Raw genomic sequence first — 19,952 nt, 5'->3', positions numbered from 1 at the left:
TTTTATTTAAGCTTAATTCATTTAAATGTAACTGAAATAGCTTATGTGACTAATGGTTACCATGTTGGGTGATAAGCTCTAGTAGGAGGCCTAGAGCTCATCCCTGTCTTCATCACTGACTCAATGGACATGAATTTGAGCAAACTCCAGGAGATGGTGAAGGACAGGGGAGCCTGGCGTGCTGCAGTCCATGGGGTCACGAAGAGTTGAACAGAACTAAGTGGCTGGATGAAAACAACAAAGGAGCCTCTGGGGCAGCTGGTCTTCATTTCCACCTCCAGTGAAGGTCCAGCCACTGCTGTGCATGCTGGGAGAATCCCAGAACCAGGAGAGTATTAGCCACCCTGTGCATGCTGGGAGAATCCCAGAATCAGGAGAGTATTAGCCACCCTGTGCATGCTGAGAGAATCCCAGGATCGGGGGGTGGGTATTAGCCCCCTGTGCATGCTGGGAGAATCCCAGGATCTGGGGCAGGTATTAGCCACCCTGTGCATGCTGGGAGAATTCTAGGATCGGGGAAGTCCAGGCCATCCCTGTGCATGCTGGGAGAATCCCAGGATCGGGGGGCGGGTATTAGCCCCCTGTGCATGCTGGGAGAATCTCAGGATCGGGGGGCGGGTATTAGCCACCCTGTGCATGCTGGGAGAATCCCAGGATCAGGGGAGTCCAGGCCATCCCTGTGCATGGTGGGAGAATTCCAGGATCAGGAGAGTATTGGCCCCCTGTGCATGCTGGGAGAATCCCAGGATTGAGGGGCAGGTATCAGCCACCCTGTGCATGCTGGGAGAATCCTAGGATCAGGGGAGTCCAGGCCATCCCTGTGCATGCTGGGAGAATCCCAGGATCGGGGGTAGGGTATTAGCCACCCTGTGCATGCTGGGAGAATTCCAGGATCGGGGGTAGGGTATTAGCCACCCTGTGCATGCTGGGAGAATCCCAGGATTGGGGGGCGGGCATTAGCCACCCTGTGCATGCTGGGAGAATCCTAGGATCAGGGGAGTCCAGGCCATCCCTGTGCATGCTGGGAGAATCCCAGGATCGGGGGTAGGGTATTAGCCACCCTGTGCATGCTGGGAGAATCCCAGGATCGGGGGGCGGGTATTAGCCATGCTGTGCATGCTGGGAGAATCGACTGTCTTGAAGGGCTTTTGAGGATGCGGGGCACCATATGAGCGCCGCCTCCTCTTGGCAAGTCCATCCTTCTCCTGTTGGCCGCTCCTCCTGACCACACTCGTGAATGTAGGTTTAGCATAGAATTCACAATGGTTCCAATCAGGGAGCCACTGGTGACTTATTTCCCACTTGTCCTCAGCTTCGCAAGAAACCTCGAGTCTTTTCTTCCCAAAGCCCCAGGGTAGCAACAGCATTGCTCTGTGTGGAGGATGGGGAAGCCAACCCACCTACCAGGCCTTAGGGTCCAAAGTCCTGCTTGGAAGGCTTTCCGCTCTTCTTCTATTTTCATGCTTCTTGTGTTAAAGATCCTTAAATAGTCCAAATGAGGTTCCTGCTTAGGTCTTCAGGCTGGGTACAGAGCCTTTTCAACACCTCAGACAGAGGCTTTTTCAGACCACACAGCACCCTGCTGTCCCCTTATGTGAAAGGGCAGCCTTGGGTCTCCAAGTCTGCTCTGTGGGCTGAAAGGACAGAACCGGAGAAGTCACAGCAGGAACTCTGAGTCTGCTTTGCCACGATCTCAGCATGTGGTGGGTAATAAATATGGGACAGTTTCAGCAGAATCGAGGTAAAGCTTCAGTTTATTAGTGTTAGAACATTAGTGACGCTCCCTCTTTCCAGAGGTTGGCTTGAAGGGTGCCTTCTCAGGACCTGGGGGCTCTGGGCAGATGGTGCAGACCCGCCTGCAGCCTCCCCCTCTTCCCAGGGCCGCGGCGCCGGTCACAGCCTCTGGCAGGACTGTTTGTCTTGTCAGACTAGTTGGGCTGTTGTCCCGATGCGGAAAGGCTCCTTGATCTCCCCAGTCGACAGAAATTGACCAGAGGCCAGACAGAGGTTCAGGCAACGCTTTACTGGAGGCCCTGCAGCGTTGAGGGGTGGGGGTCACGGTAGGTCCCCTTGCTTCTCACTCCCCTGGGGTGGGGAGTGGGCTCCTTCCGTGGGATGGGGTAGGGGTGTCCAGGGGTCGTGCAGGCTCAGGTGGCTTGCCTGCCCTTCAGTAGAGTTGTGAGCAGGGGGCGTGCTGAGTCCCCTCCGTTCGCTCCCAGGCTCTTCAGAAGTGGCAGTTGAGTTTTTGCCCCTTTAATTTCTTTTGTCCAGAATTTGTCCCAACTGCTCATGCAAGAAGTTACGTTTTTTGCCCTTTATAGTTTCGTTGTATTCGTTGCTCAAGGAGACATTTTTCCAGGTACAAGGACTGCAGTTCAGGGTCCCAGGTCCCAGCTTGCCTCATTCTGCCCAGGCTGGTCTAGGGGTTGTCAAGAGAAGGGCCTTGAACTTTTTAAAAAGTGCATTTTGTTTTTCCTTTTTTAAAAGTGTGGTGAATACCTGTAATATAAAGCGTATCTCGAGCGCCCAGTTCAGTGGCATTAAAGTTTATGCGTAGTGTTCTGTAACCATCTCGAGTTCCGTCTCAGGAAGCATCTCGTTGTCCCAAACAGAGGCTCTGCCCCGTCACGCGCTGCCTTCCTCCCTCCCCCCGGCGCTGGTACCTTCTGCTCTACTCCTGGTCTCTAGAGTCAGGCTCGTCCACGCACCTGGTGAGGTGGGATCACACAGGGTCCCTGGCGGAGCGCGTGTAGCCTGAGGTCCTTGGGGTTCACCCGGGCTGCGGCTCGTGTCAGAACCTCCTTCCCTCGGAGGCTGGACGGCGTGCTGTGATGTGGATGGACCGCTCGTCCCCTGACGGGCGCTGGGATTCTTTCCGCCTTTCCCTGGGTGTGAATCAGGCTGCTGTGAACCCGTCTACAGATACCTGTTTGAGTCCTTGCTTTCAATGCTTTTAGGGCTATACTCAGAAGTGGAGTTGCTAGTTCATATGGTAATTCCATTTTTGATTTTTTTGGAATAATTGCCTTATTGTTTTCTCCAGAGGCTGCACCATTTTACATTCTTGCCGATAATGCAGTTTGCAGTTTCACCACACTTGCCTAAACTTGCTGTTTTCTGTTTTGCTTTTCCCCCCCCTCTCTGATGATAGCCGTTCTAATGAGTATCTCATTGTACTTTGATTTGCATTTCCCTAATAATAAGTAATGCTGAGCATCCTTTCATGTACTTATTTGCTATTGGTCTTTTTTTTTTTTTTTGAGAAATGTCTACTTGAGACTCTTGCATACTTTTAAATTGGTTTGTGTTCAGTTCAGTTCAGTTCAGTCGCTCAGTCGTGTCCGATTCTTTGTGACCCCATGGACTGCAGCACACCAGGCTTCCCCATCCTTCACTATCACCTGGAGCTTGCTCAAACTCATGTCCATCGACTCGGTGATGCCATCCATCCCACCATCTCATCCTCTGTTGTCCCCTTCTCCTCCTGCCCTCAATCTTTCCCAGCATCAGGGTCTTTTCCAGTGAGTCAGCTTTTGACATCAGGCGACCAAAGTACTTGAGCTTCGGCTTCAGCATCAGTCCTCCCAATGAGTATTCAGGACTGATTTCCTTTAGGATGGACTGGTTGGATCTCCTTGCAGTCCAAGGGACTCTCAAGAGTCTTCTCTTGATTTGTGTGTGTTTTGTTTTTTTTGTTGACTCACCTTAAACTTTAAACCCATTGGAAACCTACACCGTAGTGCTTGCACCAGTAAGGAATCAGGGACGTATTTCTAATCTGATAAACAATGGATGTAAAGGCCAGAGCTGCTGCAGGACAGACACTCTGAGCATGTGCAGCGTGCATGGGTGATCACCTGCCGCCCAGCAGAGTGGCCTCGGCTCAGTTCAGAAGAAGAACCCGGAAGGGCCTCCTCTGTGCTGTCAGAGAGAATACCTCCCTGCAGTGTCCCAAGCTTCAGGGTAAGAATTTGGCTGATGGAGTGGGAGTCATTAGTGCTCTTTTCCTGCGGGGAACATCAAACCCCAACCTAATTATTTGTAAAAGTGAATTTCTCCCCCTGAAAGTTGCAAGCTTTTCATAATTGGTGTGAGAGGCACGGTCTGTGCACAGAAACGGGGTGATGGCAAGGCGCCTGCTAACTGGCCAGCAGCCGCGGCAAAGCTGGCTGCATCCGAAGAGCGGGTGCCACGGGCTGCCGCGTGAGAAGGGGAAACACTGAGGTGAGTGATCTTGGGTCATTATTTAATCAGGGGGGAGGCCGGGGAGCTAATGAGGGCTCCAGAAATAGGATTTGATGAGGGGAGAAAAAGCAGGAATTCATGCAAAGGTCAGCAGAACTGTGTAAAGACACTTGGAATTCTTAATGAGCACTCGTGTCCCGACCTGCTCTTCACAGAAAGACTCTGCGATCATGGAATATGGCTGGTTAGTCTGATGAGGAGCAGTGATACTAACTGTCCTGATGTGCGTTTAGCTCTTGGTGATTGACAAAGCCCATGCAGGGCTCTCTGACCCCCGGGGATGGCTGTCGTGGCCAGCCTGGCCCCGTAGGGTCTGCCCAGGATGGGCCGGGGGTCGGGCCACCACCTCCTCTCATCACTCACTCCCCAGAGCAGGGGGCCTTGCCCTGACCTGGTGTGACAGGCAGGTGCGGAGACGTGCTTTAGCTGCAGGGAGCCAGCCCTGGCTTCCTCTCAGGCCTCTCCGTGCTCTGCCCCTTGGGGACCTGTGGGTGACGGTGGGTCAGCCGGCAGCGTCCCCGTGTCCCTTTCAGGTGTGGGCAGGATCCGGCGCCGGGTGGGCGGGATGGCGGGCTCAGTCCCCTTGGGTCGGGGGCAGCTCTCCTGCAGAGCCCTCAGCCTCCACGGACCTGCCAGCAGGTGGGCCTCATGCTCCCTCCAAGGCCCACCCCAAGGGCCGGCCAGCAGGGTTGCTCATAAAGAAGGCCCACACTCCCTGCTTGCTGGCAGAGGCCAGCCTGGAAGGTCCCGGAGCAGCTGGTGGGCACCCAGGAGCTCAGGCAGGCGGCAGTGACACCGGAAGAGCATCCTTGCTCCGGGTGCTTGCGTCCTAGGGCCTTCTGCCAGGTTCCCGCCTGCTTCCGGCCTAGAGCAATCCCCCAGGGGTCAGGGTATCTGGTATTTGGCACCCGGAGGAGGCCTTTGCCACGAAGTGGCCTCCATCTCTTCAAGCCCCCTCTTCTGTTCCTCATTTCATTTCATGACAGGGCCTTAACCTCCAGGTAGGATGAAGTGTCTGCGACTGTCTCATTTCTTTATGACTAGTTTCTGCTTCTTGCTCTTCATTGAAAATACGTGGATATCGCAATAAGGGAAACTATGTCTACCAACAGATAACTAAAATAATCCCGTTAGCACAATTACGTTTTCCCTTGTCTCATCAAAAGAGGCTTCTCTACTGGTGCATCTAAAGGATGAGACAGTAAGCGTGATGGCGGCTGATTTACTGAGGGGTGTTCTGTGTAAGCACCGAGGAACTGGTGCTTTTGAACTGTGGTGTTGGAGAAGGCTCCTGAGAGTCTCTTGGGCTGCAAGGAGATCTAACCAGTCCATCCTAGAAGCAAAGATCTGACTCACTGGAAAAGCCCCTGATGCTGAGAAAGACTGAAGGCGGGAGGAGAAGGGACGACAGAGGAGGAGATGGCTGGATGGCATCACCGACTCGATGGACATGAGTTTGGGTCAACTCTGGGAGTTGGTGATGGACAGGGAGGCCTGGCGGGCTTCGGTCCACGGGGTCGCAGGGAGCGGGACACCACTGAGGACAGAGCTGAGCTGCTCTGTGTGAGACAATAGGTTCAGTGCTCAGCATGGATGCTTGTTAATCCTCCTCGTTCTCCTAATACAGATAAATCCTGTATTTTACCCATGAGGAAACCAAAGCTGTCTACTTCCAGAAAAAGTTCACCATGCCAGAGAGAAATCCAGTTCCCATTAGAAGTCAGTCTGTGTGTAGGCTTTTTATTTTATTTTTTTTGCATGTAGGCACCATTGTTCCATTCTTGAAAAGACTATATTTTCTCCTTTGAATTGCCTTTTCACTTTTGTTAAAAAATCAACTAACCATGTTTATTCAGTCCATTGGTCTATGTGTCTGTTCTTTTGCCAAAACCATGCTGTGTTGATTACTGTGATTTTACAGTAGTTCCTGAAATTGGGTAGAGTGAGACTTTCACACTTGTCCTCCTTCTTCAGAGTGGCCAGTTTTGGGCCTTTGGCCTCTCCATGAAAACTTTATAACCAGTTTGTCACTATCTACCACGTGACTTTGGAGTCGCACTGAACGTCTTGATCAAGTTGGGAAGACTCGACACCTTAAATATGACCAAGTCTTCTGACTGTGAGCACAGACAGCCCTCTGCTCGTTCACATCTTTGATTTCTCTCGTCAGTGTCTGCAGTTTTCAGCAGACAGGTCCTGTGGTTCTTTCTTATTCAAACATGCACCTCAGTATTTCAGTTTCTTGGAGCTGTTTTTAAAATTTCAGTTTCTAACTGTTCATTGCTGGTAGGTAGGGAAGAAATGCCCTCTGCCATTCTCTTGGTGTGAGAAGCGTGCATGATGCCGCCGTCGGGTGAGACAGCCCCCAGGACAGCTGTTGCAGGTGACTGCAGGTGCTGCTGGGGTCAGCTGCGTCCTCGCTGCCTTCGGCCTGCTGGGCCTGTCAGGCACGGAGGCGAGGTGATGGAGGCTCCACTCTCGCACGGAGCCCTCGCTCCTCGCCTTGGCTCTGCCAGTGCTGGTCTCGTGCTCTGACGCTTGGTTCTCAGGTTTGCCGTGTGCCCTGGAGAGCCGACTCTGTCCTTGCCCCTGACCATCCTCCCTGTTCTGAAACTTGCGGCCCCGCGGCCTGTAGCCCAGCAGGCTCCTCTGTCCATGGGATCCTCCAGGCAGGGATGTTGGAGTGGGCTGCCATGCCCTTCTCCAGGGAATCTTCCCGAGCCAGGGAGCAAACCCGGGCCTCCTGCCTTGCCTGCAGATTCTTCATCGTCTGAGCCACCAGAGAATGAAGTCTGAATAAGCAGAGCCACCCAGCTTTCTCCTGACTAGTGATCCATGGCACATCTTTCTGCACCTCTGCACTTTTGACCTATCCTTGTCTTTCTGTTTAAAGTGGGCTTACTGTAGTCAACAGCTCATCAGGCCTCGTTTTATAAAAAGCCACTCTGACCGTCTCTGCTTTTAATTGATGGGTTTAGACCATTCACATTCAAAATGGTTTGATATTATTGAACTAATACTAATACCTACCATTTTTAACTCGTTTCTTTTTTTGCCTTTATTCTTTTTTTTTTTCCTCCCACTTGGCTCAGGTGGTAAAGAGTTTGCCTGCAATATGGAAGACCTGGGTTTGATCCCTGGGTTGGGAAGATCCCCTGGAGAAGAAAATGGGAACCCAGTCTGGTATTCTTGCCTGGAGAATCCCATGGACAGAGGAGCCTGGTGGGTTACAGTCCATGAGGTTGCAAAGAGTCGGACACGGCTGAGCGACTTCACACTTTTCCTACCGGCTCTGTTTTTTACTGAGCATTTTGTACGATTCTGTTTAATCTCCTCTCTTACGGTGTCAATCTTCCTTCTTTTAAGAAATTTCTTAGTGGTTGCCCCAGGGTTCTTAATATACATTTTTAACAAATCGGAGTTTGCCTTCAAATAGCACCTTACCTCCTTACCTGTATGTAGTCCAGCACCTCACAGCAGAGTATCCCCAGCTCCCTGTCCCCAGCCTCTGACCACGCCTGTCTTCCTTTCATCTCTCCATGCACAATAGTCACCCCGCGTACTCTTGCTACTGATATTTTGAGCTGGCAGTTATTTTTTTTAGCATCTGCTTTTATTGTTTAGGAGCAGTTTATTTATCTGGGTGACAGGTGTGTGAATTTTCTTTATAAGTATCGATTAAACTGTACATATAAACGTATGCATTTTGTCTGTATGTAAATTGCACAAGAAAAAAGGTGAAAATAGTGACGAGATAAGACATATGAAAATGCTTTAAAAGGAAAACTGCTGCACACCTGTTAGACCATGATAATCTCCTTTACGGCTTCCAGACTGGCTGTCTTACGGGGGACGGTGTCTCCTCTTGAGGATGCAATGCTGTCTTCAGTCATCTCTTCCTGCTCTCCCCTGTCCACACGCATCTCCATCCACGGGGAGTGGGCTTTACCCCTGGTGGGCACAGGCTCTGCATGTCTCCCCTTCGTTCCAGTGACGCCGGCGTCTCACGTCCATCCGCTGTTCCCACCCCAGTCCACCTTCCCGTCGGGATGTGGACCAGCCCACTCAGCTGGGCCCTTGCTCCTCCCGTGGATTCCTGGGTTCAGGCCTGTGGTTGGGATTCCCTGGGGATGCTGGAAGTTTCCATAGTTGAAAAGGTCGATTCCCATCTCACGATTTTTTTAAAAAAACCTTCTCAGCTATCTCCAGACATCTTTCTTCTGTGTGATTTTACACACCGTTTGGCTTCTTTAAGCAAAGAAAACGGGCATGATCGCTTTAGGATTCTGACTCAAGTGGCATGGCAGTTACCCACTCGTGTGGAAGATTTTTAACAAGACGGACTCATCTGCACGTCGGGCGCTCCCCTCCACGTGGCCGCACCGCCTGCGGCCGGCCTCATCCCTGTTCCTGGGAGCTGCGCGAGCTCCACACGCCCTCTCGGGCTTTGCAGAGAGATGCTGGCTCTCCCGGGCCTTCCCATGAGGGGTGCGGTCACCCACAGGCCCCGTGACGGTACCGTCATGAGTCAGCTTGGCTGTGCAGTGGTACCTGGGTGTTTGGGCGGATGTTATTCTAGGCGCTGCGTGAAGGTGTGCCTTGGATGAGATGAAGATTTGGTCAGTAGATTTAGGTAGATTGTGCTGTGTGTGTGTGTGTGTGTGTGTGTGTGTGTGTGTGTCGGGGGTCCGGCTCCCCCAATCAGAGGAAGGCTTTAGGTAGAGGACTGACGTCTCCAAAGGAGGAACTCCTGCCCACAGACGCCTTCCCGCGCGGGCTCCAGGCTGCCAGTCTGCTCGGCAGATTGGGGGCCTGCCAGCCTCCGTGTGAGCTGAGCCCTTAAACTGTGTCTCCTTTTCCCTCCCTCCCTCCCCGCTCCTTCCGCCTGCCTGCTCGTCTACTTCCCTGTCATCCGTCTCTGTGTACACACATCTCTGTCCTGCTGGCCCTGCTTCTCTGGAGAGTCCTGACTGGCGGCCCCCGTCCTAAAGCTGGAAGCTGCCGATGGTTCAGCGTTCGCAGGCCTGGAGTCCCACCCTCAGGTCCTTGGGCTGCAGTCTGGACTTCCTCGCTCATCTCGCCTCTGTCCCCGCCACCCAGGGCGGGGCCCTGCAAACCCACTGAGATGCTCCTGTGTTTCTGGAGCCTGTCACCCCTCCCAGGACCACTGTTCATTGCACAAAGCTGACACATTTAAGAAACATTTTTTGAAAAATTCGCCCCCTGCGGCTGTTGGCCATCGTTCCTTGGACTTGAATGTCCATGACGCCAGCCCCTGCCTGTGGAGTGTCCCCCGCCCCCTGCAGCCCCGCCTGTGGCCGTGTGAGGCCAGCTCAGGCCTGGGGGCAGTGGGAGAGGGCTGGGCTCAGCATCTAGTCAGACCGTGTACCCGGCTCGGAACACGGAGACGGGCTTTGTAGCTGACTTGTCTCTCTCCGCCCTCTGCTTGTTTCTCCTCTGGAAACGCCGCGTCCTTTGGGCGGATCGAGCTGGGCGCGCTGGCGCTTGTCCCTGTTTGCAGGTGGCGGCCAGGGCGGCCCCAGTTCCTCGCTGGTGGTGGACTGTGGTGCCTGTGCTTGGGGTGCCCCAGGGGCCCACGGCACCCACAGCCCTCCCCGCCTGCTGCCCGCGAGCCCCGTGTGTCCTTCTTGGGGCCAGGGCGGGTCTTCTCCCTGGGTTCCCACCTGGCTGCCTCCCTCCTAGGCGCGCTCCAAATGGTTCTCCACGATCGACCTGGGACGGGCATCTGGTTCACCCACCTGCACCAGCTCCCAGGACAGACCTGCCGCTGCCTCCTTAGTGCCCCCTTTCCCGGCCGCACCCCCGCTAGAGGGGCTGCTACCAGCTGCGCTGGGGCCACACCCTGCCCGCAAATGCACCTGCCGTGGGCTTGGCCTCTGTTCTCTCCCCATCTCAGACCCGCCTGGAGAGCAGCCCAGCAAGGCTGGCAGGGTGCGGGCTCCAGAGACCTCTGTGCCCGGGTCCGCCAAACCTGTGAGTATATCAGGGAAGGAGGCTGATGAGCAGCTGGCCTTTCCTGGACCATCCAGGCAGGCCCAGCCTCATCCCGGGGGCTGGCAGAGCCTGAGGCCAAAGCTGGCTGGGCATCGCAGGCTTTGAGGATGGAGGGGTGGGCATGACCCAGGGAAGGGGGTGCCTCTCAAGCCGGAAGAGGGAGGGAGCCAGTTCTCTCTGGAGCCTCCAGTAGGGGCCAGGCCTGCGGAGACCTGGATTCCAGCCCAAATAGACCAGGTCAGACTCTGGCCTCCAGAGTGCTGAGATAACAAGCGTGTGCAGTTGTGAGCTGCCGAGTGTGAGCTGATTTGATACAGCTCCCCAGGCACGTCAGACAGGCCCAGGGTCTTGCCTGTGCCTCGAGGACCCCTGCTGGGCCTGGGGCTGTCTTCCAGTTTTCCCCCAGCGTCCAGCCAGCCGCCCGTCCCTCCGGGCCCTGAGGCCCTGATTCTGAGCTCACAGCCCTTCTCCTCTGGCTGGACCTGCCCTGGGCTCTGCGGTCTCTGGGTTCTGATCCAGTTCTGTTTCACTGCCTCCCACCCGACCACCTCTGCTCGGCATCTGCCTGACCCCAACCAGCTCTGCTCGGCGTCTGCCCAGCGCTGACTGGCTTTGCTCTGGGAACTGAACCTTTACCTCTGGCCTCCGCTGCTTGGAGCTGGTTCTTCCGGGGCACCACCTTCCTGTTCTGGCTCTCAGCCTGGGCTGGGATGGGCACTTAGGGGGTCTGTGGCTGACCAATATGCAACGCCCTCCCCGCACCCCGGTCCTAGGTGTCTCAACACACCTGGGTCACTTCTCTGCTCAAAACCCACCTAAGGCCCCCATCTCACACTTGGCCTGAAACCTGAGCTCCCCGTGGCCACCAGGCCTTGCCCCCGCCTCTCCCTGCCTCCCTCCGGTCTCCCTCCTCACCCTCCCGACTCCCCTCTCCCTCACCTTCCTGACTGCCTAGCGGCTCCTGGAGCCCCAGGGCCTTGCACCTGCTTTCCTCTCTGCCTGGAACGTTCTCCAGGTTTCTGGGTGGCCTCTCCCTCATCTCGTTAGAGTTTTGCCCAGATCTCAGTTTCCCAGAGAGACTGTCCCGTTCACCTTGGTAAAGTTGCAACCAGCCTCCTGTTCCATCCCCCACCCTGTCCGTTTCCCCTGATTCATCATCACTTCGAACACCGTCTGTATCTTTCTTATTCACCTTGGTTCCTCCCTTGCTCTCCCTTGGGGGAAGGATGTGGAGTCTGCACCCCTAGGCCGTGATCCCTGTCTGCAGGCATTTCAGATCCATGCCTTTGCTTTCTCCTCACAGCCACCTTTATAAACCCGGGGCATGCTGGGGTGGGGGAGGCTTGCCCCCGGGCGCTCTGGAGGAGCCCTCACTCGGCAGATGGGCCCTGGAGCACCCCCATGGCCTCCACCACCCGCTTTCCCTTTCCGCCCTCCACTGGTCTTCCTGTGTGGAGGGCGTCTTGTGGGAGACCCTCTCTCTCCTGACCCTGCGGCAACTCTGAGGCTGGGAAGGGCCTTTCAGGTGGCAGGGAGGCAGAGGCCGCCCGCCCCTCCTTTGGGTCAGGTGGCTGAGGGGGCCTTATGTGACCCCCTCCTGGGGCCGGCTGGCTTGCCCCTCCCCTGTAGCCGCAGCGGGGCCCCCTGACTGGGCACTCACACAAGACACATCCTGGAGCCACCCTCCACCCGCCATGCCTCCCGCGAGCCTTTTCCCAGGAGGCAGGATGCAGGGAGCCCCCAGCTTAGGGTCTTGGTTCAGCCAGGCTGCTGAGCGTGGCCCTCGATGGGGGGTTATGGAGGCCCAGACTTCACAGACACCTCCCGCAGAGCCGCTTCAATCAGGCGACAGGCCACGGGGTCACAAGAACTGGACTCCGTTTGGCGACTAAACCGCCACCCCCAGGGGAGGGGGCGCTGGGGGCTTTGCGTCACGTCCTTGTGTTAACCTGCTCACGGATTCGTTCACTCACTCGCTCGTTCTACACCCACGGCCGCCTCACCGGGAACCTCTTGGCTCCTGCCTTCGGGGAGGCCACTGCAGGGGGACAGCCTGGAGGTGGTGTGACGCTGGGCTCCCCCTCCCGTCTGGGGGTGGGTGCTCAGGAGGTGGACCTGGGGAGTGGTGCTGGGGAGGTTATTTTTTGGGGGGAGGTTGTTTTTGAAATGACTGAACCTTATCACTGTCTTTTGGTGACTCTTGAGCAAGAATGGAAACCCATTTTGATGGATTCGGAGAGAAGCCAGCTCAGAGAGTGACTGCTCTCTGCCCTTATTGGCCTGTGTCCAGACTCGAGCCACCTTCCCCATGAAAGGCAGGCCTCCTTCCGTGCTGGGGACGCTGTCCCTCTTCGTGGTCCCCCGAACCTGGCAAGTGAGTCCCTGGGGTGGTGATTCTGGTGGCTGGCGGGATGCCTGGCCCTGGGCTTCGAGGCCCCGCCCCGCCACCGCCCCCTGCAGCTTCCCAGCAGCACAGACCCAACAGTGGTGTCTTCCTTGCCCATGTCAGGACAGAGCTGGGGCGTGGCCCCTGGACGCGAGGATCACAGGGGTCCTGCGTGTGTGTGACAGTGACAACCTCCTTCAGGGACTCGCTCGGCCTCTCGAAACTTGTCCCCCTGCCCCCTCCCTCCCCTGGAATGGGGCTCCCCTGACCTTGTAGCTGAGGGCCTGGTCCAGGCTGTGAGCTTCCTGGGGCCACACGTCTTAAAGACATTTACTTGCCAATCCCACAGTTACCCGTCCACACAGACGAGTTACTGCAGGAGCTGGGAGGCCGAGGAGGGGAGGACGGTTTCTCTTCTCCCTCCCAAGTAGTCAGCTTAGCTAATTGTCACATGTAATTTTAATATATTTTCATTAAATTATAGATACAACTTTGAATCCTGCCTTCCCCCATATTTTAAAAGTCTTTTTGATCATCATTTTTAACAACAGCCTACTGTTCCGCCCCCACCCAACGGGAGGGCACTTGAGCGGGCCCCCTGGTGCTCCCTGGACCCTCACTTGTCAATATAGGGATATTTTAATGCAAATACCTTGTGAATATTTAGTATCAGTTCTTTAGATTTCATTCTCAGAAGTGCAAGAAATAGGTCAATGGATGTTGTTATCAGTTTTTAAATCTTGGTTGAATTTGAAACTCCTCTCTCCTATAGTGCCGGGGCTTTGCTAAAGGCTCAGTGGTAAGGAATCCGCCTGCAGCGCAGGAGACAAGGGCTGGATCCCTGGGTCGGGAAGACTCTCTGGAGGAGGAAATGGCAACCCACTCCAGTGTTCTTGCCTGGAGAATCCCATGGACGGAGGAGCCTGGAGGGCTACAGTCCACGGGGTCGCAAGAACTGGACACCGTTTAGCGACTACCCCCCGCCCCAGGGGAGGAGCGCGGGGGGCTTTGCGGCACATCCTTGCGTTAACCTGCTCAGGCGTTCACTCGCTCGCTCGTTCTACACCCACGGCCGCCTCACCGGGACGCGCCTTTGGCTCCTGCCTCCGGGGAGGCCATTGCAGGGGGACAGCCTGGAGGTGCGAAGCTGGGGGGCTCGGCGCCCTGGGCAGATGGACCTGCCTCCGGGGCGGCGGACGTGGGGCCCTGGGGGTCCTGCCTTTCCTGGGCTGTGGGGACGGCCTGCCGTTCGCCCCGCGGGCAGCAGAGGGCAGTGTCCCGACGCAAACGGCGGGAGCGCCTGCGGCCAGGCGGGGGCGGGGCCTCGCTGTTGGCTGCGCAGGCTCGGGGCTCTCCGAGCGCTGTCCCCTGAACACCCCTTAATGAAACCAAAGCTTGATGGGAAGTGGAAAAAGTGCTTCCTACCTGACATGGGGGTAGGTCTCCAACCCCACCTTCAGACCTTACGGAATGAAGCCGTCCCGCTTGGAATGTTCTCGGTCAGTTGCTGAAGTCGTGTCTGACTCCTGGCGGCCACGTGGACTGCAGCACGCCAGGCTCCTCTGTCCTCCACTGTCTCATTCATGTCCATCGAGTCGACGACGCTATGAGGACCCCTGAAAGCAGGCATTATGCGATGGGGTGAGTGCCGATCACCCAGGGACATGGATCCAGGCCTGGATGACACGTGCACTTTGCAAAATAAATCTCTAGAACCTGAATCGTCTCCCTCTCCATATCCCAAGTCTTAGCATTTATAGAAAGTATTTTATGGGCTTCCCTCGTGGCTCAGACAGTAAAGAGTTTGCCTGCAATGCGGGAGACTCGGGTTTGATGTCTGGGTTGGGACCATGCCCTGGAGAAGGGAATGGCAACCCACTCCAGTATTCCTGCCTGGAGAATCCCCTGGACAGAGGAGCCTGGCGGGCTACAGTCCATGGGGTCACGGAGTCAGACACGACTGAGCAGCTAACACTTTCACTGGGGCTTGCACGTGGATAATCCATAATAAACTGCTGAGAAAAGCGCCGCTGGGAGGGCCTTGTGTCTCCGGGTCTGACGTGAACACCGTCCCTGCGCCTGCCTCCCCCTGGGCTCGGTTTCCCCCTTCCCTCCCTCTTCCCAGTCCTGCTCGGCCCTCTTCCCGTGGTCTTTGTCTCGGATTTTCCCTCCCATTTCTCTCTCCCCTCCCTCTGTCCCGCGTTTTCAATCTCTGCCTTCGTTACACCATGGAACAGATTTCTTTGCTCTAGGAAGTGGTGATCAAATGAAATTCCCGCCCCTCACTTTTGTGATTTAAACTTTGAAAGCACTTACGTGTCTTATTTTTCAGCCTCCAACTCAGGACTTTTTAAAAAAGCACCAAGTCACTGTCGGCATGTGTGTGTGTCAGTCACGGCGGGCTTTCCCCAGAGAGAGTTTCCTGTGATGAAATAAGGAGGTTTCCCGTCTCTGCTCTGGAAGCATCTGTGCTGGAAAGTACCGTAAAGGGTCTGTGCACACCTTTCCCTTCCAGGGACGCACCCTGACCATCAAGGCACCAATACAGTTAGCAGTAGACGTCAAGACAAGGCTACTTTTCAGTGCATTCCCATATCTGCCCCTCATTGTCAGTGGCTTAAAGAAATTTCATGATTTTACTGATTTGCTTTCTGATTTTCTGAATATGTTTGCCCTATAGAAACGATTTTATGAATTCGGCTTTAATTGCATCTTCCTAGCATTACGGCTAGCACTCCCACAAGCTAAGCCATCCGGGAAATTTGTGTGGCTTTCCACTTCTTCTCTATTTGATAATGGCTCATTTGTTCCCCCTCCCAGTTTATTTCCTTCATTGCTTCCTTTGTCCCAACAAGCTCCTAAAATTAACTTTAAATACCTGTAGGAATAACAGAGGGCTTCCCAGACAGCTCACCAGGTAAAGAATCCGCCTGCAATGCGGAAGACACAGCTTGCCTCCCTGGGTTGGGAAGATCCCCTGGAGGAGGAAATGGCAACCTACTTCGCAGTTCTTGCCTGGAAAGTTCCATGGACAAAGGAGTCGGGTGGGCTATAGTCCATGGGGTCACAAAGAGTCAGATACAGCTGAGTGGCTGAGCACGCACACAGGAATGACAGAGAACTCCCCAGTTGAAAGCACAGGAGTGCATGTCTTTATGACCTTGGGTTTGGTGAAAACTTTTGTGTGACATCAAAATCACAGACCAAAAAAGAGAAAACAACCCAGGAAGCTGAACTTCATTGAAATTAAAAACTCCTGTATGAAAGATGCTGTTCAGAAAAGGAAAAGGCAAGCTACAAGCTGGAAGTCTTTGCAAATCGTAGTCTGGAAAAGCCTCGCACGTTCAGAATATGTGGCTAAATCTCAAAATTCAGTAATAAGTTGGCAAAGGATCTAAAAACGGGCAGAAGACTTGAACAGATGCTTCCCTAAGGAATATACATGGATGGCAAATAAATACATGAAAAGACACGCAACTTCACTAGTGAATCAGGGAGACGCCAATTAAACCCATGGGAGAGGCTGAAACCACTGGAAAGGCTAAACACCAAAACAAGCAAAAAGGACTGCCAACACCCGGTGCTGGTGAGGGTGTGGAGAAGCAGGAGTCCTGGTTCACTGCAGGTGGGAGTCACAGCTGCACAGTCGCCTTGGAATACAGCGTGGTGGCTTCTTACGGGATGCTTAATATGGGTTTATATTGAGACATTCGACTCCTCGAGAAACGCCCATGAGAAATAAAAAGCTACCTTCCCTTAAGGTCCCTAAATGTCCACGAGCATTTAGAGTGGCTTAATTCCTCACTGCCCCAAACGAGGAACAACCCAAATGCCCTTCAGCTGGCAAGTGGATGAGCAGAGAGTGACCGGTTTGTGCGAAGGGCGCACAGCAGAAAAGGGGGGCCGACCAAAGCCGCACAGCACCGTGGGCGGACCCCGAGCGGGTCACACGACGTGAAAGAAGCCAGACTGAGGACGCGGTGAGTCCGTCTGCATGACACTCAGCAAAAGGTAACTCAAGAGGAGCAGAAGGCAGAGAAGTGGCCCTGTGGGGGTTGAGGGTGGGAGAGGGTTGATTAAACAGCCAGCAGAAGGGGATTTGAGGGCGAGGAAAGTGCCCCGTATTTTTGTCCAGGCTAAGTCTTTAATATCACTTATCGATTCTTTCACATACAGTATTATTGAGAAGATTGGTTTGGCTGGGTGTAAGAGATACCTTAGTCACCACGGCAGACAGAAAAATCTCCATCTCTTTTATGTTGTGGTCGAAAGACAAGGGGCCCCAGGCTACGACGATGTCTCTGCTCCCAGCGGCCCTCCAAGGACACAGGTTCCTTCCCCCTCGTTCTGCCTCCCTCCCATGAACTGCCTTCATTCGGCCTGCAGGTGACCTGCTGCTGGGTCTACGGTCCACGCAGCAGGATGCAGAAGTGGGCGCCGTCTGGAAGCTGCACGCGTCGTCTCTGCAGCCCGCTGGCTGTGACGTTCCCAGCCACACCCAGCTGCAGTGCCTCAGGTTTTGATGGTGGCGGTTCCGCAGGACAGCAGACACCCCGTCCCTGCCGCCCGCTTCTCCCAGAGGGGACCCTCTGGGTGTTTCACAGGCGCAATATCGTTTCTCATCAACATCAGGAGTGATTACGGCTTTAGAGCGTTCCCTGCAGTAACCCGTATTCTCTGTTTCCACACCATACTTCTACTTAACAGGTGTTTCCTTATGTATCTTCCAGCCTGTGGCAGCCGAAGAGTGAGGCAAGTGAAAGGGATGGGGGCCCCTGAGGAGGCCTTGCTGAGGGGTGGGCCCCTGGATGGAGGAGGTGATGGGCTGGTCCCTGATGGAAGGGGCCCCCGCCCCGCCCAAACCAGGGCCTGGGGGCCCTTTCTAACGGGGAGGGCTGGTGCATCTCCTTGGCCTTGGGCGGTGTTCTGGGAGCCGTGCCTGTTCACGGTGAGAACCTCGCTGGACCCCTCATGTCAGGTCAGGCCATCACTTGCCCCCAGCCGTGTTCGGGGAGGCCAGGCCATCCATGGCCTGTTTACCCCAGAAAGACAGCCCGTCCTCTGCTGCGTGGGCCAGGCAGGGGTCTGTGGCTGGGCAGAATGTCCACTTTCAGGGGAAAGGGAAAGTTGCTCAGTCACATCCGACTCTCTGTGACCCCATGGACCACACAGTCCATGGAATTCTCCAGGCTGGAATACTGGTAGCCATTCCCTGCTCCAGGGGACCTTCCGACCTAGGGACTGAACCCAGGCCTCCCTCATTGCAGTCTGAGCCACTGGGGTGGGGGGTGGCTGGGCTCCAGGTCCTACATGGGTGGATCTGCTCAGTGCGGCCTCTGACGGCCCCCAGCCTCAAGCGGAGAGTGAGCTTGCACTTGGCCCCCGGCTCTGCCTGGCCGCCCGCCCGCCGCGCTCCCCGGACTCCTCTGCCCTCTGTCTTTGGTGCTCCTGTGCCTGTGGGTTTACGTTTACAGCGACTTTCTCCTGTCCTTTCGGTGGGTGGGCTCCTTGGACGGAGAGGCCGTGGCGCCTTTGTCTGAAGAGAAACCCCCTCAGGGCTTCAGGATAAAATCTCAGAAGAGGGGCTGTTTTGGTGAAAAGCAAGAGCAGTTCCCAGGTTTTCCCGATAGCACCGCTGGTCCCCCATTCTCCTCCGGGTCTGTGTGTTTCGGGTGAGGTTCCGATTCTGTGTGAGCTTCCCTTGTGGCTCAGACGGTAAAGAATCCGCCTGCAATGCAGGAGAGCTGGGTTTGATCCCTGGGTCAAGAAGATCCCCTGGAGAAGCAAATATGGCAACCCACTCTAGTATTCTTTTTTATTTTATTTAATTTATTTATTGAACATGCAACATGCGGGATCTCAGTTCCCCAGCCAGGGGTTGAACCCATGTTCCCTCCACTGGGAGCTCAGAGCCCTAACCACTGGACCACCAGGGCTGTCCCCACTCCAGTGCTCTTGCCTGGGAAATCCCATGGATAGAGGAGCCTGGCGGGCTACCGTCCATGGGGTGGCAAAGTGTCGGGCATGACTGAGTGACTTCGCTTTCACTTCCCTGTTTTATGCAGCTGCTCGGGGACGGGCTGTGTGCTCCAGCCGAGGTACGGTCGTGGCATCTGTGGCAGAAAGGTCCCAGCAGGACACGTGGGGTTCCCGGTGGGACCCTGAGGAGGAGGGCGGAGCCTGTGCTGCTCGAGGGGCAGGGGGCGTGTGTGAGCCTTCAGGCCTCTGCCCGGGGATGGCGGGAACGGGAACCTCCCTTAGGAGGCGGTCTTGGCCCTGAGCAGACCAGGCCGGAGCTGGGCCTCTGGTCCTCCTGAGAGGGGCCGGGCGAGTGCTGGTGGCTCTTGGGCCTGGGACCATGCCTCTGCCATGCGGGCCTGCAGGTCTGCAAACACCAGCCCTCCCTCATTGGAGCGCTGTGTCGTGGGCAGGGGTTTCCCGTGCCAAGGCATATCCATGGGATGAAAGAAGTGGTTTCTCCTGCAGCACAGGCCTTGTGAGCAGGGCGCGGCCAGCGGGACACCCGTCCTGAGGGCTGTTTGCTTGTGTGCCGTGGGGTTAGACGGTGTTAATGCCCGTGAGGAAAGCAGCCGTTCCTTCACAGAGACCACACGGCTAGCGTCAGGCAGTTTGCTTTCCTCTGTGGTCTGGCCTCTCTGAACCGTCTCAGACCCACGGGGCTCTCAGGTCACTAACCGGGAGCGGCTTCGAGCTGCTCAGAGGGTCTGACCCCCTCCCTGGGGCACGGAGCACTGGGGGCAGCGGTGGGGCCGTGGGGGCGCTGGCGGGCTACCCCAGGGGTCGTCAGGGGGTGGCTCCCAAGCAAGAGAAGGGGAGAGGGAGGCCTGCCTCCCTGGATAGGTGACCCCTGGGTGGCACGCGGGGGCCGAGGCTCCACCAGACGGAGCGAGTGTCCGATGAGGCCGAGACTCGGGAGCAGAACTCCCAGATGCTTTTCATTCCTGTTTGCTGTGTTACAGCGTGGGGTTGGCCGAGCTCTCACTCCTGGGGAAGCCGCCCTTCCGGCAGCTTCTCCTGGGCACAGCGGCCGTGATGGGCATCAAGGGCACCAGGCGGGGCCGTGACCTCTGACTTCGGTTTCATTGTAGAAGTCCAGCTGGTCAGATTGCCTCATGTCGTGGCCTTGGTTTAAGTGAGACAGAAAGCACTGGTCGCTCGGAGTAACCCTGGGGGTCGAAGCAAGACCGAGGGCTCGAGCTGGTAGAGCAGAAATGGAAGCACCGCTGGGGGCTCTCGGGGGCGTGTGGGGAGGGGAGGCCCGGGCCGGCTGTCTGGAACCCACCAG

General features: G+C 55.7%; 1 protein-coding gene across 1 annotated transcript in view; it reads left to right on the top strand.

The window, feature by feature from the left end:
• Positions 1–19,738, top strand: part of LOC128067780 (nascent polypeptide-associated complex subunit alpha, muscle-specific form-like) — a 55,252-nt gene extending 35,514 nt beyond the window's left edge. The window contains exons 3-7 of the mRNA XM_052660837.1: positions 9,949–10,239; positions 12,551–12,634; positions 13,686–13,956; positions 17,033–17,162; positions 19,627–19,738. Coding sequence (XP_052516797.1) covers positions 9,949–10,239; positions 12,551–12,634; positions 13,686–13,956; positions 17,033–17,162; positions 19,627–19,738 — 888 coding nt within the window. The remainder of the gene's footprint in view (positions 1–9,948; positions 10,240–12,550; positions 12,635–13,685; positions 13,957–17,032; positions 17,163–19,626) is intronic.
• The last annotated feature ends 214 nt before the right edge of the window (positions 19,739–19,952 follow it).

This window comes from Budorcas taxicolor, chromosome 23, assembly GCF_023091745.1.
Source record: "Budorcas taxicolor isolate Tak-1 chromosome 23, Takin1.1, whole genome shotgun sequence".
Classification (NCBI taxonomy): domain Eukaryota; kingdom Metazoa; phylum Chordata; class Mammalia; order Artiodactyla; family Bovidae; genus Budorcas; species Budorcas taxicolor.
The sequence above is the reverse complement of the archived record's forward strand: the minus strand, read 5'-3'. Positions and strand labels throughout refer to the sequence as shown.